This window comes from Athene cunicularia (assembly GCF_003259725.1).
Source record: "Athene cunicularia isolate RWA chromosome 12 unlocalized genomic scaffold, athCun1 chr12_part1, whole genome shotgun sequence".
Lineage (NCBI taxonomy): Eukaryota > Metazoa > Chordata > Aves > Strigiformes > Strigidae > Athene > Athene cunicularia.
In genome coordinates, this window is record NW_020799116.1 from 14185019 (window position 1) to 14208198 (window position 23180).

General features: G+C 38.1%; 2 protein-coding genes across 3 annotated transcripts in view; one reads left to right on the forward strand and one right to left on the reverse strand.

The window, feature by feature from the left end:
- The first annotated feature begins 328 nt into the window (after window positions 1-328).
- ASB14 (ankyrin repeat and SOCS box containing 14) lies at window positions 329-22510 on the forward strand. Of its 2 annotated transcripts, XM_026857636.1 has the most exons (11): window positions 329-607; window positions 1738-1947; window positions 2459-2518; window positions 3830-3981; window positions 4071-4229; window positions 6145-6390; window positions 8010-8181; window positions 9549-10092; window positions 10941-11094; window positions 11873-12214; window positions 22065-22510. In XM_026857636.1, the coding sequence occupies exons 2-10, from the start codon at window positions 1820-1822 to the stop codon at window positions 12064-12066; spliced, it is 1809 nt and encodes a 602-aa protein (XP_026713437.1). In that variant the 5' UTR covers window positions 329-607; window positions 1738-1819; the 3' UTR covers window positions 12067-12214; window positions 22065-22510. The 2 variants fall into 2 exon arrangements, with proteins under 2 accessions (XP_026713437.1, XP_026713436.1); XM_026857635.1 differs by lacking the exons at window positions 329-607; window positions 1738-1947; window positions 2459-2518; ... (1 more) ...; window positions 4071-4229; window positions 22065-22510 and adding an exon at window positions 12748-12802 and having other exon boundaries at window positions 6285-6390.
- Window positions 15182-23180, reverse strand: part of APPL1 (adaptor protein, phosphotyrosine interacting with PH domain and leucine zipper 1) — a 37492-nt gene continuing 29493 nt past the window's right edge. The window contains exons 17-23 of the mRNA XM_026857634.1: window positions 22053-22102; window positions 21496-21670; window positions 21356-21392; window positions 19724-19870; window positions 19420-19470; window positions 18979-19068; window positions 15182-18417 (exon numbers count right to left, since the gene is read on the reverse strand). Of these exons, the coding sequence (XP_026713435.1) occupies window positions 18268-18417; window positions 18979-19068; window positions 19420-19470; window positions 19724-19870; window positions 21356-21392; window positions 21496-21670; window positions 22053-22102 (700 nt within the window). The 3' untranslated portion in view covers window positions 15182-18267. The remainder of the gene's footprint in view (window positions 18418-18978; window positions 19069-19419; window positions 19471-19723; window positions 19871-21355; window positions 21393-21495; window positions 21671-22052; window positions 22103-23180) is intronic.

Sequence of the window (23180 nt, forward strand, 5' to 3'; positions counted from 1 at the left end):
TCCCAGAGTATCTTATGATCGGGTATTTATAGTGAGCTATTAATGGACATAGGCTCTACTGAGATCATTTTCAATCCTGAAAATATCACTTTCAACTTAATAATCACTTCTTCAAAGTGTGAGGTCTCCCCTCTTTCAGAAGGTGAGAAAAACCTGTATATTTTCTCAATTCATAGGAAAATTAGTAGTACTTTTACAAAAAAGATACAGTCTAGGTGTAAGTGTTTATAGACTCATTGTACTATAGGTATAACTGACTAACCTTTACTTGTCTGTGTGGTTTTTTAATATATTTCTCTTTTTTGCTACATGTGCAATTACAGAGCAAGGCCTTGCAATCACTCATTAGGTGGATCAGGTAACAAATCAAATTATGCAGGTTTGCTATGAATTACTGCTGTTCAACTTTAAGATGTTTCTAGAATTATTCCAAACTTTGTAAGTGGCATGTTGACAACTTCCTGCATTTTGCTGTACGTGTTCATTTTGCAAATTTATTTACTTACTTTCAGTTTTACTTACTAATTTTATTTTTCTTTGCCCTGTATTTTTTGTTGTTTTTTTTAGGCCAACTCTCTTGAAAGACAGAAGTGGATGTTTTGTTAAGGTAAAACAGATGAGAAGTTTGAGCCTAACAGAACATCTGTGATTTTAATCTATAATAGCATGTAACTGAATGTACAAAATAACAGTATGACTGCTTATGTATATAACAGTGTACATCTACACACATCATTCTATTTAATGATTGATTTAATTGTTAATAGTTTTTTATGATTTCTTCTTGAATTTTAACAGTTATTCTTAGACAGACAGTATCAATGGTATTTATTTCTATGCTCCATTGTTTGTATTACAATCATATTATAAAAAGGTAAAAATATTTTTTTATTGAACCCTTTCAATTTGGCAAACTTTTTTTTTTAAACTAATGCTATTCTTAAGTGCCTTTTTAAAAAAAAAAAAATATTAACTCCATTGTGGTTATGCTAGTGTGTTTTATTTCTACCTGTATTTGGATATATATATAGTTGCAGTATTTTATATACATCCTTTACAAGTATTAGAAAAAAACAGGCATGCATTGATGAAGAATGCAGAATTGTAAGTTTATCTGTTGTAGATGGCTGTAAACTACGTACATAAGATGGAAAATTTGGTATGCTTTCCAAGCATTGAGTTTGATGTTGTTTCAGTTAGAAGTCTGATGCACCTAATAGCACAAATCTTTCCTGACTACAGGATATGGCCCTAATGCTATGTTCACTGAAGCAGTTTGGACAAAAGCTATTATTAAAAGATTTCATGTCCTTCACTTGCCCTTCACTTCCAGGCCCCCTGTGAACAAACTGAAAAAATATCCAGAGTCTTACTGAACATCTGTTGTCCTACTAATGAAACATCAAAGCACAATTTTCATGATATTTGAGTGTCTAAAAGACATAAGAGGGAATGACTGTTTAACTAAAAATAAGTTTTACTTATGTTTGTTTCTTTCTAAAAAGTAATGCCAGAAGTAGCTATTCTGTATGTTCAGCCTGTGAAACAGAGATAAAAGCTAGCGCATGCTATTGGAATAGAAAACATTTACTATGAAATAGAATAACTCTTTGCAGCGCAAACTTAAGTACTTGGGAGAAGGCTGGAGCTTGAGATTGAAAAGTTCCAATTCTTTTATTATAAACTGTTTCATTTCTCTCGATACTTTAACAGCAATTGCTATTTCTATTGCTCCAGACTTAACCTGAAGATTTAACATCTGCTTTCAATTAAAAAGCAGTGACTCTATGAGAAGTGATCCAGGTGGTGCTGATTTGCCATGTATAATTCTACATATATGTTCAATGATGATTCTGATGATGAAATCCCCACCCAACGTGCTATTCAGGAAAGCTTGCAAGATAGGCATAAAATGGAAACAAGTCGCAGTGCAAAAACGGATGAAAGGTATTAAGTTATTCCTTCTTTTTTGGGTGTTTTCTTGGCATTATTATAAGCACATAGTAACCTTATTTTCCTTTGTGACTCCATGTGTTGTATTGCTTTGACCTTGTCTCATGGATACTGGAAACCACTGGTAGTTCTCCCTGAAAAAGTATATCCATTTCCTCAAAAATATGGAATGCATAGAACTTTCAAGGGTGTTTTACATCAATATCTAAATGAGTACAAGGCTTGCTGAAGAAGATAAGTATGTGATATGAAATAGATTGGTATGGTAGCTTTCCCTCATTTTAGTATTTAATTGTTGGCCTTTGTGTGAAAAATCCAATATTGTAGTGGCAGGGGAAGACCAACAAAAAAAATGTTTTAATGTGTTAAACCTTGAAAAAATCTATATAATTTAGAGAAATCTGACATGTAGTCTAGACTTGAGTGTTTAAATTAAGGTATAATTATATCCTGAACTTCATTTTAATTTTTTTCTTCTCACTTGATTTTTGTTCTGTTTATGCAGTTTCCAGTATATTGCAAGTAAAGAACATGGAAAGATAATTGCAGCAATTCGGACAGTTAAGTACAAAGACACCACACTAAGCCTACACCCCTAGTAATCACTTGGGTATTGCATTGTTGAGCAATGCCTACATTTTAGGTGTTTGATCACCTGATTTAAGTCTAGTGTTTCTTCTTGGAAGGACTAAGGCAACTGAAAACAGGACACGCAAAAGCTAACTTGTTGGATAGGAACATGATAATGTTCAAATGTCACTCCTCAGAGATTCCAGTGCTTCATCTCCTGGAATTTAGGGGAAAATGCCAGATCTTTCTTATAAAATAAGCAACAGGATGGCAAGGCCCCTAGTCAGTTAATACTTCATAAAAGCAGTTGTCGCTTTGTGAGATACCCAGATTAAAATCCCTTCTCTACCTGCAGAGTGTTCCAGAATTGTTCCTTAACTGCTAAACTTTGGTATATTCCAATATGAGATGCTCTTAGTCTGCTTCTCTGAAACTTTTACTTTTTGTGGTGTTATCAATTTATATACTGAGGCACAGAGATAAGTAAACAAGGGACATAAGTAGAACAGTTGTTTGGACAGTTGTCTGGGTGTGGGGAAACCTTCAGTCCAGTCCTTACACACGTTGTAGTAGTTATAGAGATATTTAGTGAAATAGAAGTCAAAAAAACAAGTATTTTATGGAAAAGCTAGTGCTATAAATGTTCCATACATGATGGAGAATCGGTCTAAACACTAGCTACACTTGCTGTCTGGCCTTATGAATATGTAATTCTTCCATATGTAGGAGAACGTAAGCAGCAGAGGTTGGGAGCAGTCTGTCCCCTTGCCCTACAGTTGTAACTAACAGAAGTGCAAACTGCCTTCTCCCAGCAATGATGGGATAAAAAAAGAGGAGAAACCTAGTTTCTACTTGGCTTTCCAGCCAGGAAAGTGTTGCTGTTTCTTGAGAAGATACAAAATTGAAAACATTATCACTTGTGTTGATTAAAGATCCAATAAGATTGTTAGTAAAAGCAGAAGTAACAGGTCTTGTCCCTGTTAAATCGGCTTCATTTTACTTTTGCCAACCTAATATTTTTACCTACAGTTTCACTAGGACACCTGTTTATACATTAAACTTCCATGCGCTATTGCTCATGAGAGGATTCTATTTGAAATATTTTAGTCATATTATTATAAGTAAGTTTCTTCAATGAATAATCCAAAATGCACAATGAGTCCATGTCAATCATTGATTGTTCCATTCATGTAAACCATCCTCTGAGAAAAAATTGCTTTGACAAAGCAAGTTGTTTATTCTAGATACACTGATGGAATAAATGGAACTCAATGTATTAGTTGCCTGAATTTTGTTTTATGATGAGTGTCTCTCAAAATATCGCAGGCCAAGAAGAGGCCTTGACAAAGTTGGTGAGGCACAGCTCTGCTTTTGAAGAAGCAGATCAGCAAGGCTGGCTTCCTGTGCATGAAGCTGCAGCACAGCTAAATCAGAACATCCTTGAAATAACTTGGAAAGGTACTTTTGGTTTACCACCAAAAAGTTTTACAAAGTTGGGTTTGATGAACCATCCAGCTTCAAACGTGTTCTGCTTTTCTCTGTTTCAGCCTCCCGTGCCATTACGTGGGAACAGACCACTCTAAAAGGGGAAACACCTCTCTTGGTGGCAGTAAGAAATTGCTTTGTGGACAATGTCCGCTTTCTCCTGCTCAGTGGCTGCAATCCCAATGTTAAGAACGAAGAGGGAGATTCTCCTTTAGTTATAGGTGAATACCTTTTTTAGGGTTGAAGATGTGGGGGAATGAGGCGAGATTATAGTAACGTATTTTAGGCTTCAATCTAACATATTTGACTTTAAATCAATATCAAATATATTTTGCTATAAGGAGCAAAAAATGTTTATCTCAGTATTGAATATGTCCCTGTGTGTTTTTTCTTAGATGATATCAAGGCTTTAAATGAGCTGACAATTGCAAGCTAGGGACTGTCACTGCAAAGCTCTTAGCATTATATGTTAATTAAGGTATTATCCTGTTGGTCTACCGAAGTATGGCAAACACAGAACTAGGAGAAGGCAAAAATCTTTCCCCAAAGTCTGATCCAATGCGGGGAGCTCCTGGTGCCTACCATTTTCCATCCCTCAGTTGCACTTGAGGTTCAGGTTGAACATACATCTTTTTCCTGAAATTATCAAATAGATTTCTGCATTAAGTGCAGAGTGTCTTCCTCTGCTTTTCTTGGTGTCCTTTATGCAGTGGTGCCAGATAACCAGGTCCTCCTGCTTCTTCATGCTATTACTATTATTTATGTCTGCAGGCACAGAACATTCATATTGTCTGCTTACATGGTATCTCTTTCATTGCATCGTCTTCTCTTTCTCCAAAAAACAGGGTAATTGGTTTTGATTTTGAGAAATTATAGCAAACCAGCCTGATTTATCTGCATTACACAGGGCATAAAACAGTGTTTGTCCCTATTCAGACATTGCTGGAATTAATCCAAGGATGATAAGTAAAGAGGCTAAGTGTGCCTAAATTCTCAGTTCACTTCTCTTTGATTTTTTTTTTAACTGAAGAAGGAAGTCCCATACCTATAGTATCACCCTTAATGTGAATGCCATTTTAATTTAATCATGCACAAGAACTGTAATTCTTGATTTATAGAGCACCATATTTTGCCAAGATGTTTTTCAAAACTGTTCTATATTAATTTCATTGGCCTCCCTCTATTTGGGCTATGATGCTATTATTCTTACTGAGTCCTAGCCAAAAAAAGGAGCAATGTAAGATTTTTGGACAAACCTGTAAGTTTTTCTGTGTTGGAAGGGTGTTTTTTTCAAAACTATTGTTAAAGGAATAAGAAGAAGCCTACAAACCACCTGTAGGACCCCCAGTACGTCCTTTTGAAATGACTAAAGCTTCCTGTCAGGGCCACCTGCTTAGAAAAGATGTAGAGAATTCCATGTCCTTTTGAAGTGCACTATATTAAAATGCACCAGCCCCCAAGAAAGGGACGTATGGCGTTTACCTAAAGCAGCCACCCAGGTTACGGATGATGGGACATCACAGGTTATAGTAAACTGTCAGTGGTATTTCCAGGAGCTGTAGCCCATGGAGTTCTCTGCCTGATCTGTCTCGTTGAAGGGCACTCACTCTTCTACCCTGCACAGCCGGAAGATCAAAGGGAGGAGGGAAAGGTGTTGCCTGTTCATTGCATCCACTGGAACTGATGCAAATTACTCATTTAAGATCCTGACTGATTTAACAGATCAGACTTATCAGGCTAGGAAGGCATATGACCCGGTCGTTTTAAACTTTGTTTCATATTACTGCATACAGAGGTTAAGTAGAGCTCTCCGGGCAGCCCAGCGCCTGGCCGCACCAAGTCCCTGTGCATGGTCCCCATCTAGCGGCAAGGAAATTACCAAATGCAACAGAGGATTACAGAGCGAAAAGGAGATAACCATAAAATCATTCGTTTATATAGTTAATGTTATCCTGGAAACAAAGGACAGACTTGCTGAGAAGTTAAACGTTTCAGTGTAGTGTGACATTTCTCAGTGTATAAATAGCGTTGCCAAGAACAGCTCGAGCTTTCCTGGGCTGCCAGGTAACAGAAGCCATAGTGCATAGAATAGCATCGAATAACATTCGGGCTGACACTTCACTTATTGTCTTACAGCAATTAAACTTGATTCGTATGAGATTGCCTCCTTGTTGATAAATTCTGGTGCCAAAGTGAATTTGCAGTGTGTCCACGAGAGGACTGCTTTACATGAGGCAGCCAGACTAGGCAGGAAGGATCTGGTGAAGCTTCTCCTTCGTTCTGGAGCAGACCCTGACCCTCGCAGTGGATATGGGCTCACACCACTAGCACTGGCTGCGCAGACCGGACATACAGAAATTATGGAGCTCTTACTGCAAAAAGGTGAGACTTTGTTATATAGAATGTTACAGGAAGAGAATGTTGGAGGTGGGGGGTCTATCTTGCCAGTGTTGTAACTATCTGATGGGATGGTGTGAAGAAGACAGAGCCAGATTCTTCTCAGTGGTGTCCAGTAACAGGACAAGAGGCAGTGGGCACCAACTCGAAACCTAGCAAATTCTGTCTGAATATAAGAAAACACTTTTTTCTGTAGGGTGGTTGAACATTGGAACAGGTCACTCAGAGAGGTGGAGTCTCCGTCCTTGGAGATTCTAAAACCTGACTGGACACTGTCCTGGGCAGTCTGCCGTAGCTGACCCTGCTTGAGCACAGGGTTGGACTGGATGATCTCCAGAGGTCCTTTCCAACCTCAGCTGTTCTGTCGTTCTGTTCTACAACTCAGTAGATTAAATTAGTAACGTGTAGGTTCAGTGGTGGTGTTCTTCAAGTGAGTAGAAATTGTAAGACACATACGTTAGTACTGAAATGTTTAAAGCCCAAATGGGACAAAGTAAATCTTTCCAAGAGAAAATTATTCTTAAATGCAGAGGCAAAATTCTTAGCTCAGTAGCCAGTAAAACTCTGCATTACTGAAGTGAAAGGAAATGAACTGTTATCATGTTACTGAGTATATAGCCTGTAGTGTTAATAGATCCAAACATAAACAAAATACATTTTTAGATGTTAATTACTTGTAGCAAACTGTAGTAGTCATCAGTGAACAGTTTGCAAAACAGCAAGTGAGTCTGACACATTGCAGGAGTTCGCATTTTTGGATGGCATCTTAATTTATTTGAAGAATTTGATTCTCAAATCACATGAGTTGAAGTCCATCTAAAGAATTCCTAGTATCTACATTTCATAAGATATTCATGTTATGATATATATTCCCTCTAAAGTAGTTAGCCTATTCACACACAATTTTCTTAGTCTTCTGAAAGTTCTATGATTGGATTAAAACTGGTTATTGTAAGATCCACCTTCAGAAATAGCAGCAACTTTCCTTAGTAAAGACAATTAAATGCAATCTGCACCAAAGGAATTGTGATGTAGTTAAGTAAAGGCTTGATAATGACCATATTTTCATAATATTCAAATAATATATTAATATTTCAGTAAGTAATTGTAACTGTTTCTAAATGCAGTATTGTTTTCTCAAGTAGACAGGTCACCTTAGGAAGGCCTGACAAGACATTTATGGTGGGGAATTTTATATGATGGCTCAGCAGTGCTGGAACTGGGTTGTATGAACTGTTTTGATACTGGGTTCTCTCGTATTTACGGTTATATCTGTCTGGTCTTTGTATATTAGAAGAAATGAAATGTGTTGTATGTAAGCCAAAAACCAATTGTTTGTATGAAAGACAAACCAAACCCCTTGCTTGACCAGTTCTAGCAGCAAGTCTTACTGTGTAATTGTGTTCAAAGCAATTTGGACCGTCTTGTTCCCAGGTTTACATAAACACATTTAAAATCAAGGATCCAAGATGAAGGTTTATGCCCATAGTGGTTTTATTTGATGAAGAACAGAATTCACAATACCATGTCACTGGAGGGTTGGAGATGATTGTTGCTGGATATTTACAGTGAGTACTGTGAAAATCCTTTATGCTTCTTTCCAGGTGCAGATGTTCTTTCACAGGCAATGGATTGTGCTTCTGTATTATTTGAAGCAGCTGGAGGAGGAAATCCAGAATCTCTGAGTCTTTTACTAGAATATGGGGCTGACGCCAATGTACCAAAGCACTCTGGTCATTTGCCAATCCATAGAGCTGCATATAGAGGACACTTTCTGTGAGTTAATATACTTAAAAATCAAGTAATGGTGACACCAGAAATATTAATTTTGCTAATTCTACCATATTCAAAGCAGGCAGCAAATCTGTAGTTTTGTAGAAGGAATTCTTTTTGACCATGTAAACATGAGTTTTCTATATCTGAATGTACAAGACCAGTCAGGATAAAATCTTCATCATTTCAGGATGAACATAGTAATTCCTATAGTATTTCCCCACTTGTTGCAAATAGTAACACTGCCCAGTGTGACACTGAGGTTCTTGAGACATCCTCGCTCTTCTGGGTATGCCTCATCTCCCTCCACCCCATCACAGGAAGGTAAATGTACTAAATAAACAAATAGACTTTAGGGGATAAGGGTTATCCCTATTTTAAAGACAGGAGGGTTACTGGAAGATACGTACGCTAAAATCACAGCCAGTAAGTGAAAAACAAGTCTTCAATACTAGGAATGTTGCATTGTGGTTAAGAATCTGAGGATTCTAAATTCCTATGTTAATATTTTATATATATTAGTTAAATCATAGTTAAACTTAAACATATTGTATATATTAAATTAATATAACATGAGTACATATACTATATATATTCTATTAATTCCCTAATTCCTATATGTTAAGAAGTAACACTGTACTCTTGACATTCAGAAAAAGCTTCTATTGAGAAGAAATCATTATTCCTCTAGCAAGGAATGGGATTGTTCATGAATAATAGTATAATAGAATAATATTTTATGTGTAGTAGATGTAAAGTCAGTATCCATTGCTGGCTAACCGTGCAGAGGTTTAGTATGCCATGGTACTGACTTGGTAGATTAAGACAATTGTATACAGTCATAAAAAATGATGCTCAGGGGGCTGGTCACCCCTCTGTGAGGGCAGGCTGAGAGAGTTGGGGGTGTTCAGCCTGGAGAAGAGAAGGCTCCGGGGAGACCTTAGAGCGGCCTTCCAGTACTGAAAGGGGCTACAGGAAAGGGGGGAGGGACTCTGCATCAGGGGGGTGGGGGTAGGACAAGGGGTAACAGTTTTAAACTGAAAGAGGGGAGATTGAGATTAGACATAACAAAGATTCTTCCCTGTGAGGGGGGTGAGGCCCTGGCACAGGTTGCCCAGAGCAGCTGTGGCTGCCCCCTCCCTGGAAGGGTTCAGGGACAGGTTGGACGGGGCTTTGGGCAACCTGGGCTGGTGGGAGGTGGCCCTGCCCAGGGCAGGGGGGTGGGACTGGATGGGCTTTAAAGGTCCCTTCCAACCCAAAACATTCTTTGATTCTGTGATGAATTCTGAGGCCCAGCAACACAGAGAAGACTGAGCTCGGTAAAAAAGTATGTTTAAGATTCTGAGATATTTTTTTTTATTATTATTCAGAGCCCTAAAAAATTTAGTTCCAGTTACTAATTTTGATGCCATTAAAGAAAGTGGGATAAGTCCAGTTCACTCAGCAGCAGCAGGAGCACATCCTCAGTGCCTTGAGTTTCTCCTCAAATCTGGGTTTGATGCTAATTTTATGCTGGATCAGAGAGTTCGCAAAGGCTACGATGACCACCGGAAATCAGCGTTGTACTTTGCTGTTTCCAATGGGGACATCTGTTCAACAGAGTTGCTGTTGAATGCTGGAGCCCTGCCAAACCAAGATCCCATCAACTGTCTGCAAATAGCCTTGAGAATGGGCAACTATGAGTTAATGAATCTACTGCTCCAACACGGGGCTAACGTCAATTACTTCTGCAGAGTGAATACAACGCATTTTCCATCAGCTCTACAGTATGCTCTGAAAGATGAAGTCATGTTAAGAATGCTGATGAACTATGGCTATGATGTGCACCGCTGCTTTGATTGCCCTCAGGGGAACAGTTCGCATTCCCAGTATGTGACTGACGGATGGACTTCTACTGTTATCAAAGATACAATGGTAAGGATATCAGATGGCTTCATTAGTCTGTTTTACTACCAGTATCCTTCCTAAAACTAAATGAAAAGGCACTTAATGTAGTGTCAGAAAAAGAAGTTTTGAAACCGTAAGAGTTTACACATAAAGGCAGGAATAGACAAGGCTTTAAAATTAAATAGATGTTGCCATGAGGCCTGGTTCATGACAGCAAATGATCATAAACAGTATTTTTGTATTGTGAAAACGCAGCTAATGATATGCTAGTGATCAGTACAGAACGGGCAGTCTTGTCCATGCTGTGAAAGCAGGGACTTGCGGGCTGGCCCGCGGGGCTTGGATCCGCACACTGATCGGGGCAGGCTGTCGTAGGGGACCCCTGGAGCTGACACAGTCGGCACTGAGCAGCAGTTAACAAACCCGGACCAACCTGAAGAGGCTCCTGGAGACACCCAGCAGCAGCATTGCTTTGCCGTTTGTAGAGGCCATCTGAACCTAATAAACCCTTCTTTAACCTGAAGGTAAGGGGGTGTGGCAGGCACTGGGCTGGTGGGACCCCTGTTCAGCACACTGGGACACATCTAAGTCCACTTAGGGAGTGGTAGCACTTCTTTTTAAGCATTTAGTTACCAAATATACAGCTGCTTAAGTTCATTTTTGCATCTAGTACAGAATAACCATCTCAGATTTTCAGATGCTACTAGTGAGGCTTAATGCAGGCTGTGACCACCTCTAAAGCTCCCCTGGCTGACAGAACATTCATTTTGCCTGCTGTTCTGCTGAAGTTATTTAATTGCTCTTGTCCTGCAGAGGCATAAGTTAGTTACAGCAGTATTAAATATTATCCTGTTAAACATTCTGTTTTCTATCAGTTCTGTGAAGTGATAACCTTGTCATGGTTGAAGCATCTGTCTGGGAAAGTAGTGCGAGTCATGTTAGATTACGTTGATCACGTTCCTATCTGCTGGAAGCTAGAGGCAGTTCTCAAAGAACAGGAACTCTGGCCAGACATCAATTTGATTTTAAGTAAGTACCTGATGTTTACATTTGAAATGACAAACAAGCTGGGATTGGGGCCTTTTTGTTGATAGTATTTTTCATTTTCTTTACCTCAGACTAGAGCTTTTCTTGACCCTTGTTAGACCAAAAGTTATGTTTTGACAGTAAGAGATCTCATAAAAATCAGTCTTTAGGATTCAGACTAAGTTTCTCTCAGAATTCTGATAGACATTAACTGCACAATTTATGTAGAGCACTTGGAAAATTTAACTAAAAGACAACATAATCCTCTTCAAGGGGAGAAAAGCTTCTCCCCTTGCCTCAAGTTGATGGAACAAATCTAATAAATCACTATTTTTGAGTGATGTAATTCCAGTCTAGATTAATGCTGTCCTTTTTTGCTTGTACACAGATTAAGAACTGGTGACTCAAAATTCTACTTCTAGTAGCTTCTTCAGGTTGACAGAAAACTGGCACCGGTTACTTGAGGTTAAAGTACATTCTCCAGACTTTACTACTTAAATTTGCATTAACCCACGTTTAGCCAACTTGACAGAAAGAAAAGCTGTTGATTTAGGTGCCAATGATTGTAAATATAACTGGGAGATGTATGGGCTGAGATAAAAAGGCTAGATCCTGACAGGTCTGGTTGTCCAGGGACAGCCACATTCATCTGACTGTTCGCAGAATGAACAGGCAGCGAAATCGTGAACAGTTTTTGAAAGGTAGTAGATTACTGAATAAATAACTTGAACAAGATTTAATAAATAACTTATTAAAATCAATCTTGCCTTCTCATTTCTAGCAAATCCTCGCTCTCTGAAGCATCTTTGTCGTCTGAAGATACGGGCATGCATGGGCCGATTACGTCTGCGTTGTCCTGTCTTCATGACCTTCCTTCCGCTGCCAAACTGCTTGAAAGACTACGTACGGTACAAGGAGTATGATCTTTATGGACAGAGAAACTTCGTGGGAACCTGCAACCCCGACTGTACATAATTACTAGTTCTATATGTTGAAGGGAATGTTGATGTGGAAGACTGTTGTGCAGCTGCTTTTTTCTTTTGGGATTCTATCTCCTATGTATATTAAGGAATAGCAGCATTTCCCCCTCACACCCTGAAGAAAATGGGGAGAAGCCAAAAATGTAAGTATTGGTGATCCCACTCTACAGATCTACTGGAATATAAACTGTTGGAGAGTTATGGCATTACTATTTTAAATGCTTAGTGTGAAAACCTAGGGAACTGTAAAATGTAGGGCTGCAAACCTTGGGTTATTGCTAACACATAACACTACCCCTGCTGCACGGTTAAACTCAGGGTTTAGTGAAAGGACAGGGATTTAACTGAAACTAGGAAGGGACATAGCCCTTTTTTCTTGTACTTCCCCTTCTCTTGCCAAGAAGTAGTTTTTGTTTGTGAAAGTCCTACAGTGAAGTTCTGAGAAGCAGCTTAAATAGATTTCTTGTACAATCTCACATTCTAAGCAGTGGAATGGGATTAACAGCTATAGAAACCTCTGCTTATCACAGCAGCTTGTGTTGAGGGAGCGGTATTGCACAAGGCAGCACTATTTCTGAAAGACATGTTCGTTCTGCATCTTATGCGCAGGTAGTGATATATTTCATCCATTATGTATTTTGATTACCCTCTCTAGAACTAGGTTTTCCTTTCACAGTGCTGTTCGAAGGCATGCTTGCACATTGTGGAGTTTCTCTTCATGTAGCTGGAGCACCATCTGTCAGCTACCAGTCGTCCTAGGAAGTCTTACAGTAAAAGTACCCACAGCATGCCTCTTCTTTCTAAAAACACTGCAGTTATCAGTCCCGATTTTAGAAAAAAAAGTTCAACACAGTTGGCATTAGTAGTATTTATTCCTTCATTATCAAGTAAGCATAGATTTTATTTTTCTAGTTATACATGCATCTTTATCACAGAAGTTACATAATTCAAAAGTCTGCTTTTCCCCAGAAAAAACTACAAACCTTATAAAATACAAATTTAACCATAATGTAGTTATGACCCATTGATTTTTACATGGTGTTTATCATATAATAAACTAATGAAGCCCGCAAAGATACATATCAGTACCCATGAGAAGGGCTGTGCTGGTATAGCCTCTGTCCAGGTGAATTCTGGCCAGTGTCACAACCACAGCTCTGCTGCGTGCTATGCGCTGTCCTGGGACTACCCCGCCCTGGGCACTGAACAGCCAGCCACCATGGTCAGGAGTTTCTTCTGCTAAGGTTCAGTCTTTGATTGTTGCAAAAATAAGTTATCAGCATTCCCAAGTACAACAACTTTCTCTGAGGTTATCTGGCTAATACGATTAAAATTAAGAGAATGGAGATACACTTTGACAACAGAGGGCTCTAACTGCATGTTAAAACTTTGGTTAATGGCAGGGAATGCATCCTGGCACCAAAAATGGTACTTCCTGAAAGTCAGTATTATGAAAAATTGAAGGAGGTTTTTACATCAGTACAAATCCCACCCAGAAAGTTACGATAGTTAAGCTTTTATTCAATCTACAAAATGGTGACTGAAGCCCTGGCATAATATGTTTACTATCCATGTTTCCAAGATTAAGACACAACACTTAAAGTTGACAAGTATGCCATTGGAGGTTTTTAGTACAGCTACTCAGGGAAAATGTGCAAGTCAGTCTCAAACATTGCAAAAAATCACTTACACTTCACTAGAACAGGACCAGTCCAGAACATCATCGTAAGAATCTGAACACTCCACTCTATTATAAAAATGACCTGAAAGATTGTACAAAATCCTTGGCTTGCAATATAAACTTCATTAGGAGTACAAGTGCATTCACAAGGACACACTGACTCAGTCTTGTCATGACAACTTAGATACCACTGTGGCAGAAAAAAAAGAATCCGCTTACTGCTTGGTTATAAAGCCTTGGAGACTAGCTGACTTGCAAGGACTTTTGTAAAACGGAGCAACAGAAAGAATATAAAATATCAGCTCTTTCAGTTAGACTAGACAATATCTCTACTAAACTCACTAAGCAGTGGCAGGGTTTCTTTATGTGAATTACTTCCAAAATAACAAGAGACTATATGGTAACATAGTTTTCTCTATTGGCTTCTCCTAAATTCTGTGCAACTATTTCATCTGAATTTACCTTAAACACACACACAGTCAAATTTGCTTCTTTATATCAATGTACACAGATCATATCTTCATAAATAGCTTCAGCTGTTTCAGGATTTTCAGCTCTAGGTTTACATCCATATAAAGATGAAATCTGACAGTATTGTAGTGGAAGAATATTCCTTAAGTATTACTTTACTGTTAAGATTGTCTTGCTACAAGTTCAAACCTAAACAGATTCAGCAAGTAACAGACTATCAAATTCAAGTTAGTGTACACTACCAGCCTGTAACCAGTTACACATGGCTAAGTTGTACAGGACTCTTAACTCGTCCTCTGATTTAAACTTGGAGAAATCTATTAGTAGCCACAGAGGAGTGCAGGGTATTAGCTGTAATGCAGTAAAATTCATACCCATAAGCACACTTTATATATTTTTATATTTACGCTATTACATACATAAAGAATGTACGTAGCTTGAAATAACTGACAAGATTTGCTTGGTCTGCAGTGTGTAAATCTACAGGTGTTACAAACTTAACATCCCCTTACCTAAGAGGAAAAATTGTGGCAGGAACTAAGAGGCTGCAATTAGCAACATAAAAAGGCAGTCCTAAACACCACTGCTGATTCAGTACCTATGCAAAGTCACTTCAAAATCATGTAGATGAAAGAGTACTTTAGGAGTGTCTGAAATACTGGCTGATGCACATGAAGCAAACTACAGCTTCAGCTGGAAGTGCTTGAAAGATCAGTCTGTAAGTAAAAGGCAATAGGAAGTATTAACCAGGAGAAGAACCCAACCAGTCATCTATTTACAGCAATAAAATGCTCAGGTGGTGAAATCCCACTGCAGTAGTTCCCAGAAGAACAGGAGGTGTTCATATTAAAAGTCATACTCTCAAGGAGAATACTATGCACACTAATTTTTTTTAATTAACAAAAATGTTTTCCAATGAAGTAGTTCTAAACCTCATAGGAAAAAAGGTACCAAGTAGTTTTGGGGAGAAGGACATGGATAAAACCTCAGCAGCTATTTTTTGCCTTAAGGTCAGTCTACTTACAGAGCCATGTGCTCCTCCCCTTCAGCAGCACTCCACAATTCTCACCCCACTGCTAACTCCTTGCACCGTTCTCAACTTTAACTTCCTCATCTCTTCTGACCTGCCATTTGCTCCTGCAGCTTTCAGCACTCCCCCAGATGCTTTTACATCTTTTAGCTCATATTAACACCAGTGAAACTCCCCTAAGTAAGCAAAAACACCACCCTCATTTCATTCATGCATATCACTGTTTTCTTTAACCACTCTCTTCAATCATTTCTCCTTTTTTTTAGTGGTTAAGGTGAGAATCATCCAACACAAATGAAACGCACTTCACTCCTATGCTGTCTGGTTTAGAAAACTACATTTAACAGCATAGATGGAAAGTATGACAAGCAAATGGAATAATTCCAATCATGTATTGCTAAATCTGAAAAATCCCATATGACAGTAAATTCATCTGCCAACTTTATTCTCCTGCTTTCTTCCTCCTCTTTGCAGATTTATGTCTAAAACAGTAATGGTAGGCTTCAAGAAAAAAATCAAGTAACTCAATTTTCTGGCATTTCTTCAACAAGGCTAATGCAAAAGAGGCTACACTTCTGAAATGCTTTTTGCTGAGATTGCTGATGCATTAACTGTCTTCCCTACGGAGCTCGGGCTATAGCAGCTAACCTGGTTAACACGTTAATCAACTCTTACTCTGCCAAGCTGGGGGACTAGATTCTAGAAACTGGAGACCACCGACTTCATATTCTTCCTGTGCTGTTTCAAAACTACTTGATCTTCAGCATGTACTTGAGGGAGATATAGTAAGACACAGCAACCTTGAGCTATGCTGTCATTATTTGATAGAAAACAGAAATATCAGTAAGTAAAAACAAACAAACAAACAAGAAAGAAACACGAACTGGAAGGATTTGTAGAGAGAAACTGGCTGCCATGCAACTACCTGTAAGCCTGGATTTAGGCACAAAAAGGGAAAATGTTGGATTTGCTGCCTCTGTAGTTTTCTGTTGGCAAGGATAAAAACAGTCTCTTAAGAATAAAAGCTGAGAATAGAAGACTATGTATGAAATTAAAATGCCACTCTTTTTAGAGAAAAGCCTCAGATTTGTCTGGTCCACGTGACAGTGTGCTAGCCAAGTCTGGCCACAGGGCAATGCCATTTGGCCTAACCGGGCAACAGCAAAAGCAGGTATTTCTGCAATTGACTCGCTACTCTGAGGAGGATGAAAAGTGTACTGGAACAGGAGTTGCTAACTGGGGAAGAGAACCTGGAGGCTCTCTGCTGCTCAGCCTCCCCTCCTGCTCCTCTTTTCAGGTAGGGGGACTGAGACCCCTGCCGAGGCTGCCCAAGGACACCTGGGGCCAGCATCGCCTCCTCCCCAGCTGCTCTGGCTCCTGCTGCAGTAGCAGCCCCCGGGCAGCAGCCTCGGCAGGTCCTACCCAGGCCTCCACCCTTCCCAGCCCTGGGAGGAGCCAGGCCCAGGGACCTGCTGTGTAGAAATCCACATCTCCAGCCTAAAGAGCAGGAGGGGAGTGAGGCCTCCAGCCCATGCCAGGCCACTCCTGGGCACGAGGAGAGCCCTACAGCCACCTCGCAGACGGCCAGAGATCCCTCACCTGCTTACCCGCTATGAAGGGCTGGGCCATCATCAGCTGAGGGGGAGATACTCTGAAAATTGATTCCATTCCTGGACACCAGAATTGCCCTGCAATGAACTGTAAAACTCATAACTGTGATATTATAACTTGGAGTATAGGTATATTCTTCTTTTTCTATATTTCCTGTTATGTTCATGCCACTATTAGAGAGTATCTTCTGTTCCACTGGATTTTAGTATTTATAGTTATTAGTGCAAAAATAAATATTTCTCTTCAAACAAGTTTTCTCTTCTGGATCTAAAGGTGAATGCACATTTAGTACTATACAAAATAAATATTACACAGGGTATGGAATATGGAGTTCAGATTATAAACTGTAAACAGACACTGCTTTGAAAAATGCTTTACGGGATTGACTCTAGAATGGAGGATTAGCATAGTCTCTTACTTCAGAACTAGTATATTCTGTTTGCAAAATCAATTTCCATAAAGAGCCTTAAAGAGCCTCAGCTCATTTTCAGTAACTGTAGTGTACCGGTGGCAAGGCATTTACATATTCAGAAGATTTTTTCAAACATGGAATTCAAGATGCTTCTGCAACTCTAAAGTGTGTTTTATAAAAAGTGAACTCAAAGGCTTACAGCATTTTATTACATGTACTGGGGAAAAATCAAGAACATGGCACTTGTGCTACAAGAATATATACATTATTCTTATCATTTGATAAGGAATGCTTTATACATTCCTCATGCAGCAAAGTGCAACTGCATCTCATCAGCTCTTCTCTAGGTCTGACAGTATTTCTTCTCCTGTTGAAAGAAGTCTTTCAGCATCATATTCACCAAAAAAATCAAGACAGTATCACACAGTGCAATATGAAACAAAAAAATAAGATCTTTCTGTCAAGAACTATTGCACATTTCACTGATGTTAATAAGGATTTTTCTTTCTAAATCTAAGAACAGTTATGTGCAACAAATTAGGTAAAGCTTAGCACTGTCTTATTTAGACATCCACTTTTGTTTCCAGCAAGTTGTTCTCCATACTGCAGTGTAAAGAACAAATTTCAGTGTACTGCTGAAGTCCAATGAGAGTTTTAAGTTTTGCTTCAAGAGCAGTCAATTGCACAGAGAGGTAAGTTGGGAAAAAAAACCCACAGTTTTTTTCCATACTGCAGAGAAGCCTTGAGAAAACATAACTTTGTAATAAACATGGTACCATCACCATGCTTCATCTGCATTCAGAAGAGAAACTGTACTGACAGGAAAATGGAAATCACTTAATTGAGAAAGAAAAATCAAGGCAGAATAGGGTCTACATATTGTGAAGTCCTTTAATAACAACAGACCCTCCACCTACATTTCACTTCTTGTAGAACTTGTGCCATTTCACCTGACATATCCATGATGCCAATCTTAATCAAGTAGGCAACCTTAGGCTTCAGATTCTCTCTTCTTCTTTCCATCTTCTCCTAAATCGCTGTCTTCCGACTGGCTGCTGCTAAGGACTACAAACTGTCCTTCTCCGCTGCTCTGGTTCGATCTGCTGGAAGCAGCGATCAGCCGGCTTTGCTCCTCTAAGTCCTAATTTGAGAAGAAGGGGTTGGGAAAGCAGAAAAAGAATATTAACTTTAAAGCCCTCTACAGTTGAAACAGGATACGTTTATTATGATCTCTAAACTTTCAGTGGACAGACTTCTATACAGAGGGAATTAAAAGATTGAATAGGAAACCAAAACATTTCCATTTCCGTACAGCTGGCGTTAGAACAGCAAACACATTAACACACCTGTGCCTGTAACCCACAAAACACAACAGGTCAGAGCAAGCATCTTCAGCTGCAGCCCACTCCCTGCTGCCCCCTCCTCAGCAAATCAAATTATTTTGGGCCTGTGAAAGGTGTGCCTTCAAGCACCACTCTGAAGTACTCCTATAAAGACGTTTTGTGGTTTTGCTCCTCAGAAGAGCTCTTTGTATAGTAGTTTTAAAAAAGTTATACAAAACCTGCACAGGAAATACTTCTAATAATTAACTCCATAATGTTCTGTGATCTTGTACTAATGAATATGATAGCAGAGCTTGGAATACAGAACTGCAATAGAAAGCAGAAAAAAAAGAGTATTAAAAAATAATGATGGAATGTACCTTTTCAATTTGTTTTTGTTTGTTCAGTTCTTTTTGTTGCTTCTCTTTGACTCTATCTATTTCTTTCTGCTTTTCTGATGCTTTTCGATCCTAAGTGGCAAAAATAAAGGAAGTAACAACAGCCTAAGATGTTTGATACAGTACGGATTTATATGAGTTTGCTCAAAACTGTTATATCACTGCTTTGATTATTCTTCTCTTAAGGGACTGGTATGTTTGTTAAAGGTAGCAAGCTGAATCCTATCTTGAATATTGTTCCCCAGTAGACACTGGTCAGTCTTCTTATCTTGGGTTTAAATTCTAGAAAACCAATCCCTTAAAATACACCCCAACAGTATTACAGTATCTATAAGAATCTTGCAGAATACATTCTATTACACATATTATATATACTCTCTCCCTTCCATTCACCAGTATCCCTTGCCCCAAAAAGAGTCTTACCAGTTCTGCATGAAAAGCTATTTGTTTTGCCAGTCCAACAGAGTCACATATCTAAAGACAAAACAGATTGGAAAGAATAAAAAAAAACTAATACAAATGCCTTTAAAATTAAGCCAGATTCCCAGATCGGGTATAACAGCATATAAAGCACTTGCAGGTACTTAGACTGTCAGGTTTAACTGTTTTTCAGTACATTAACAAAATACTCTCCCCCACAGAAATCCCTTAGACATCTTGAATGGCTCTAAGGTCTTGGAATCCACATCAGGTTCAAAACTGATACAAGTATAACCATCACCAATACCTTTTCCCCTTCATTATTTGATTCAAATATATAGCAGATGGAAGTTTGGCGGCTCTCAACTCTCCCTCCTGAAGTTCTAAGCACAAATCCAAAAAGGCGCTTATTCTCCTGGTGCGTAGCATACAAGACTACATTGGGCAAAGGAAACTGCCAAAAGGATCAAATACGGAGATATTAAAACTGGTTCCAAATATTTGCCATGTGAGGTCTCAGTACATTGCACATTAGTTACTTCAGTATCATAAATGCACAACCACACCAGAAGTTACAACCTGACCAAACATGTAATCACAAAACACAAACAGTAAGAGACAAGCATTAAATCATTCAAAAGACAGGAAAACTTCTAAAAAAAACCCACACTCCATATAAGGAAAAGAGCCCACTTCTGCAATGCAATTCAGTCATCTTTCTAAGTGTGAACAGTCCTTCTCTTTATTTTCTTTAAAGACATATCATTCATACAAATTACGTTTGTGGCTAAGATTTCAGTATAGGCACTACTTCTCCAAAACCTTTACTGCAATTAGTTCAGCTCTCCTAAGTTACATACGAAAAAAAAAAACAAAAAACCCAACAAACACAAAACCAAATCAGATATCCTCGTTATTTTGCTACAATAAAAATATGTTGTATTCTTATTCCTAAAAAAAGTGTGGACTTAGAAATTCAGTTGTATCTTTTTAAGACTTACCAAAGGATGAGTTGTTAAATTCTGAAAGCCTCTACTACAGCTGTTATAAACTGATAGGATGTTTTTCCTAACCTTAAATTACACATCTAGAATACTGGACATGCACTCAGTTGATATATCTCACCTGTAAAAGCTTACAGCTTTGGGGCAGTTTTGAACTTAATGCCACAAAGGTAAAGAAAGAAAAAAAACACTACTTGAAATATCAAGACATTTTCACATGCTTAGGATTTCCTTTTATGGAAATGAAAGTAATTCAGAGTCCCTGAAAAACTGAATCTTTTTAAAAGACGACCTGAAGAAATGACACACCATACATTGTTAATAATGAAGAAGAGGGGGAGCGGGGAACAGTTTTGAAATATGAAAAATACTGTTATTACTAAAGAATTAAGCTGGCCTTATTTGATATCCTAAGAAGAATTCCACTTATTTCTTTCAAGTGCATTTATTATACAGAAGAAAAAAAGAACCACCCAAAATCAGAAATCATACACCACTCTCAGTGCAATTATACATTAAAAAACAAAAACCCAAAACAAAACAAAAAAACCTGAACACCAAGCAAACCCTTTCAGACTTCAGAACTAATTTTATTTAAATCTTAATCTTATCCCTCTACTAACAGTATGTTTATAATCAAACACACTGTTAAATTACAATGATCAGTTTTCCTGATATTTTACCCTATTAAACTGGGGGTGGGGAAAAGTTTCAAAAGCCTATTTGACCTATTGATATCGCTCCCCTTAAACCTGATTTGCTGGTGTTTTTCTATTTTTAAATGTATGCATTAGTCTCCTAATTTTCAGTGGAAATTCATCTGGTAATCTCATACCAACAGTGATTTTTGCTCACATCTAATAATGTCTAATACTATTTTTCAGTTAGAAGAATTACATTGCTGAGTATTTATCTCAAAATATAAAGTTACTTACTCGTAGTCTTGTAACTTGTGTCTGTGGATCAATTAACCTAAAAATTTGTTTTTAAAAACAAATCAGAAAGTAAATTTTACCAAAGTGAAAGCAGATCATTCTGTAAATAAACATGAGTAGAAGTCAGAAAGCAAACTTACTTTAAACAGTCACAAGTGACTAATAAATGTGATTCTGTCATCCTGAAAACGTTATGGATGGCACGAGCCGCTAGTATTTGTCGCATTGTTTCATAAACAACATCTGGACTTTCATCAGATTTCACCTCCATAGAACCAAGAAATCTTACAATAAATAACTGGTGAAGAATTGAATCTAAGACAAAGAGAAGTATTGAAAAAAGTGAACTTCATTTTGGGTTTTCTATTTCAAACCAGAGATGAACTGAAGTCAGGAAAACTCCAAACTTCTAATAACTTGTAAAAAGATTGCCCGTGCTTATAAATTAGAGGTAGAATTACTAAACAAGTCACATATCTTTTCATTTGGTTTAATGAATACAAAAGATGCAATGAATTATTTTTGAAACAGACTTTCAGACAGCAGCCCGATTTAACACGTCTAATATATTGCTTTGCTGATGTAACTAAGCATTCTAAAACTAGTGTTAAATTAGAACAGGGAAGCTATAGAAGGAAATAAAATAATTTTTAAATTCTGGTTTTTAATTTGCATTGAAATAAATTTTATGGTTTACCTTCTGTTTCAGATTTTGAGCCTCCAGATTCACCAAAAGGATTTGTGCGTCTATTAAAAAATGAAAACATTAAACCACGAGTCAGATGACAAGAACCACTAGTGAATGATGTAGTAGTCTCATGCTGCATCAAATAAGAACATGTAATGATTTCACAGACTTGTAATCTGGACGAATGTATGATAAATCATAAGGACAAGCAATTTAATCAGGAATTAAATATAAATTGCTGTATTTGAGGGCTCAAGTTATGGGAAACATACCAGATATTATTGTCCTATTGCTGCCATAGAGAGTTTTGCTCACATGTGGGGTTTTTTATATCTGAATTAAGCCCAAGTCAAAACTTTGTTAATATTTGAAAAGACAATAGTTTTAGGGGATGAAATTTCACAGAAGAGCTTCAGGAAATACCACCAAAAGCTAGTTCTGTCAGGACTCTATAGGAGCACCACACTTCTCATCACTGTCTCAAGTTTTTGAATTACTTACTGAAGAGAAGTCACTGGTTTTGTTTCAAATGCAGCTTTCTGAAAACATCACTGGGGTTTTACTCCTAGAGGGTCAAGAGAAATGTGGCTATTTCTGGCTCTCAGAGACAGAATTGCTATCAGTTACAATGAAAAGTGAAAATACTCTAGGCTTCCAAGTCTACATTTTCCAAAAGCAGTAAAGTAGTGCTGAAATGAGTATGGGAAATGGGGACATTTTATTCAGAACTTCTAAAGAAGCAAAAGCCCCTTTCTCTTTGGCTAACTGGTAGCTGAAAAACTATTATCAGGAGTTATTAAATTTTAAGTTAGGTTTTATAGGGGAGTAGTAAAGGTGTCACCTCTCAATAGTCAGTGTTCTAAGGGCAAGTTTCAGAACTAAGAAAAAAGTCACTCTTGTTCAGTTCCATGTCTTACTGACTGCCAGTTTTATCAGTGAAGTCTTTTAACTAAAAGATGTCTAGTTTAAAGTATTAAAATTGTTCTAGATCTCACTCTGAAGTCAGGATGGCATCACTATCATGTTTATAGAACGTGGACTCAATCAAGAATCATCCCATTAAATGTCGACCCGTGTAAATACACTAAAGGGAAATTCTTTCTGTTAACACCTTCTGTTGCTCAGACTTTTATTGTC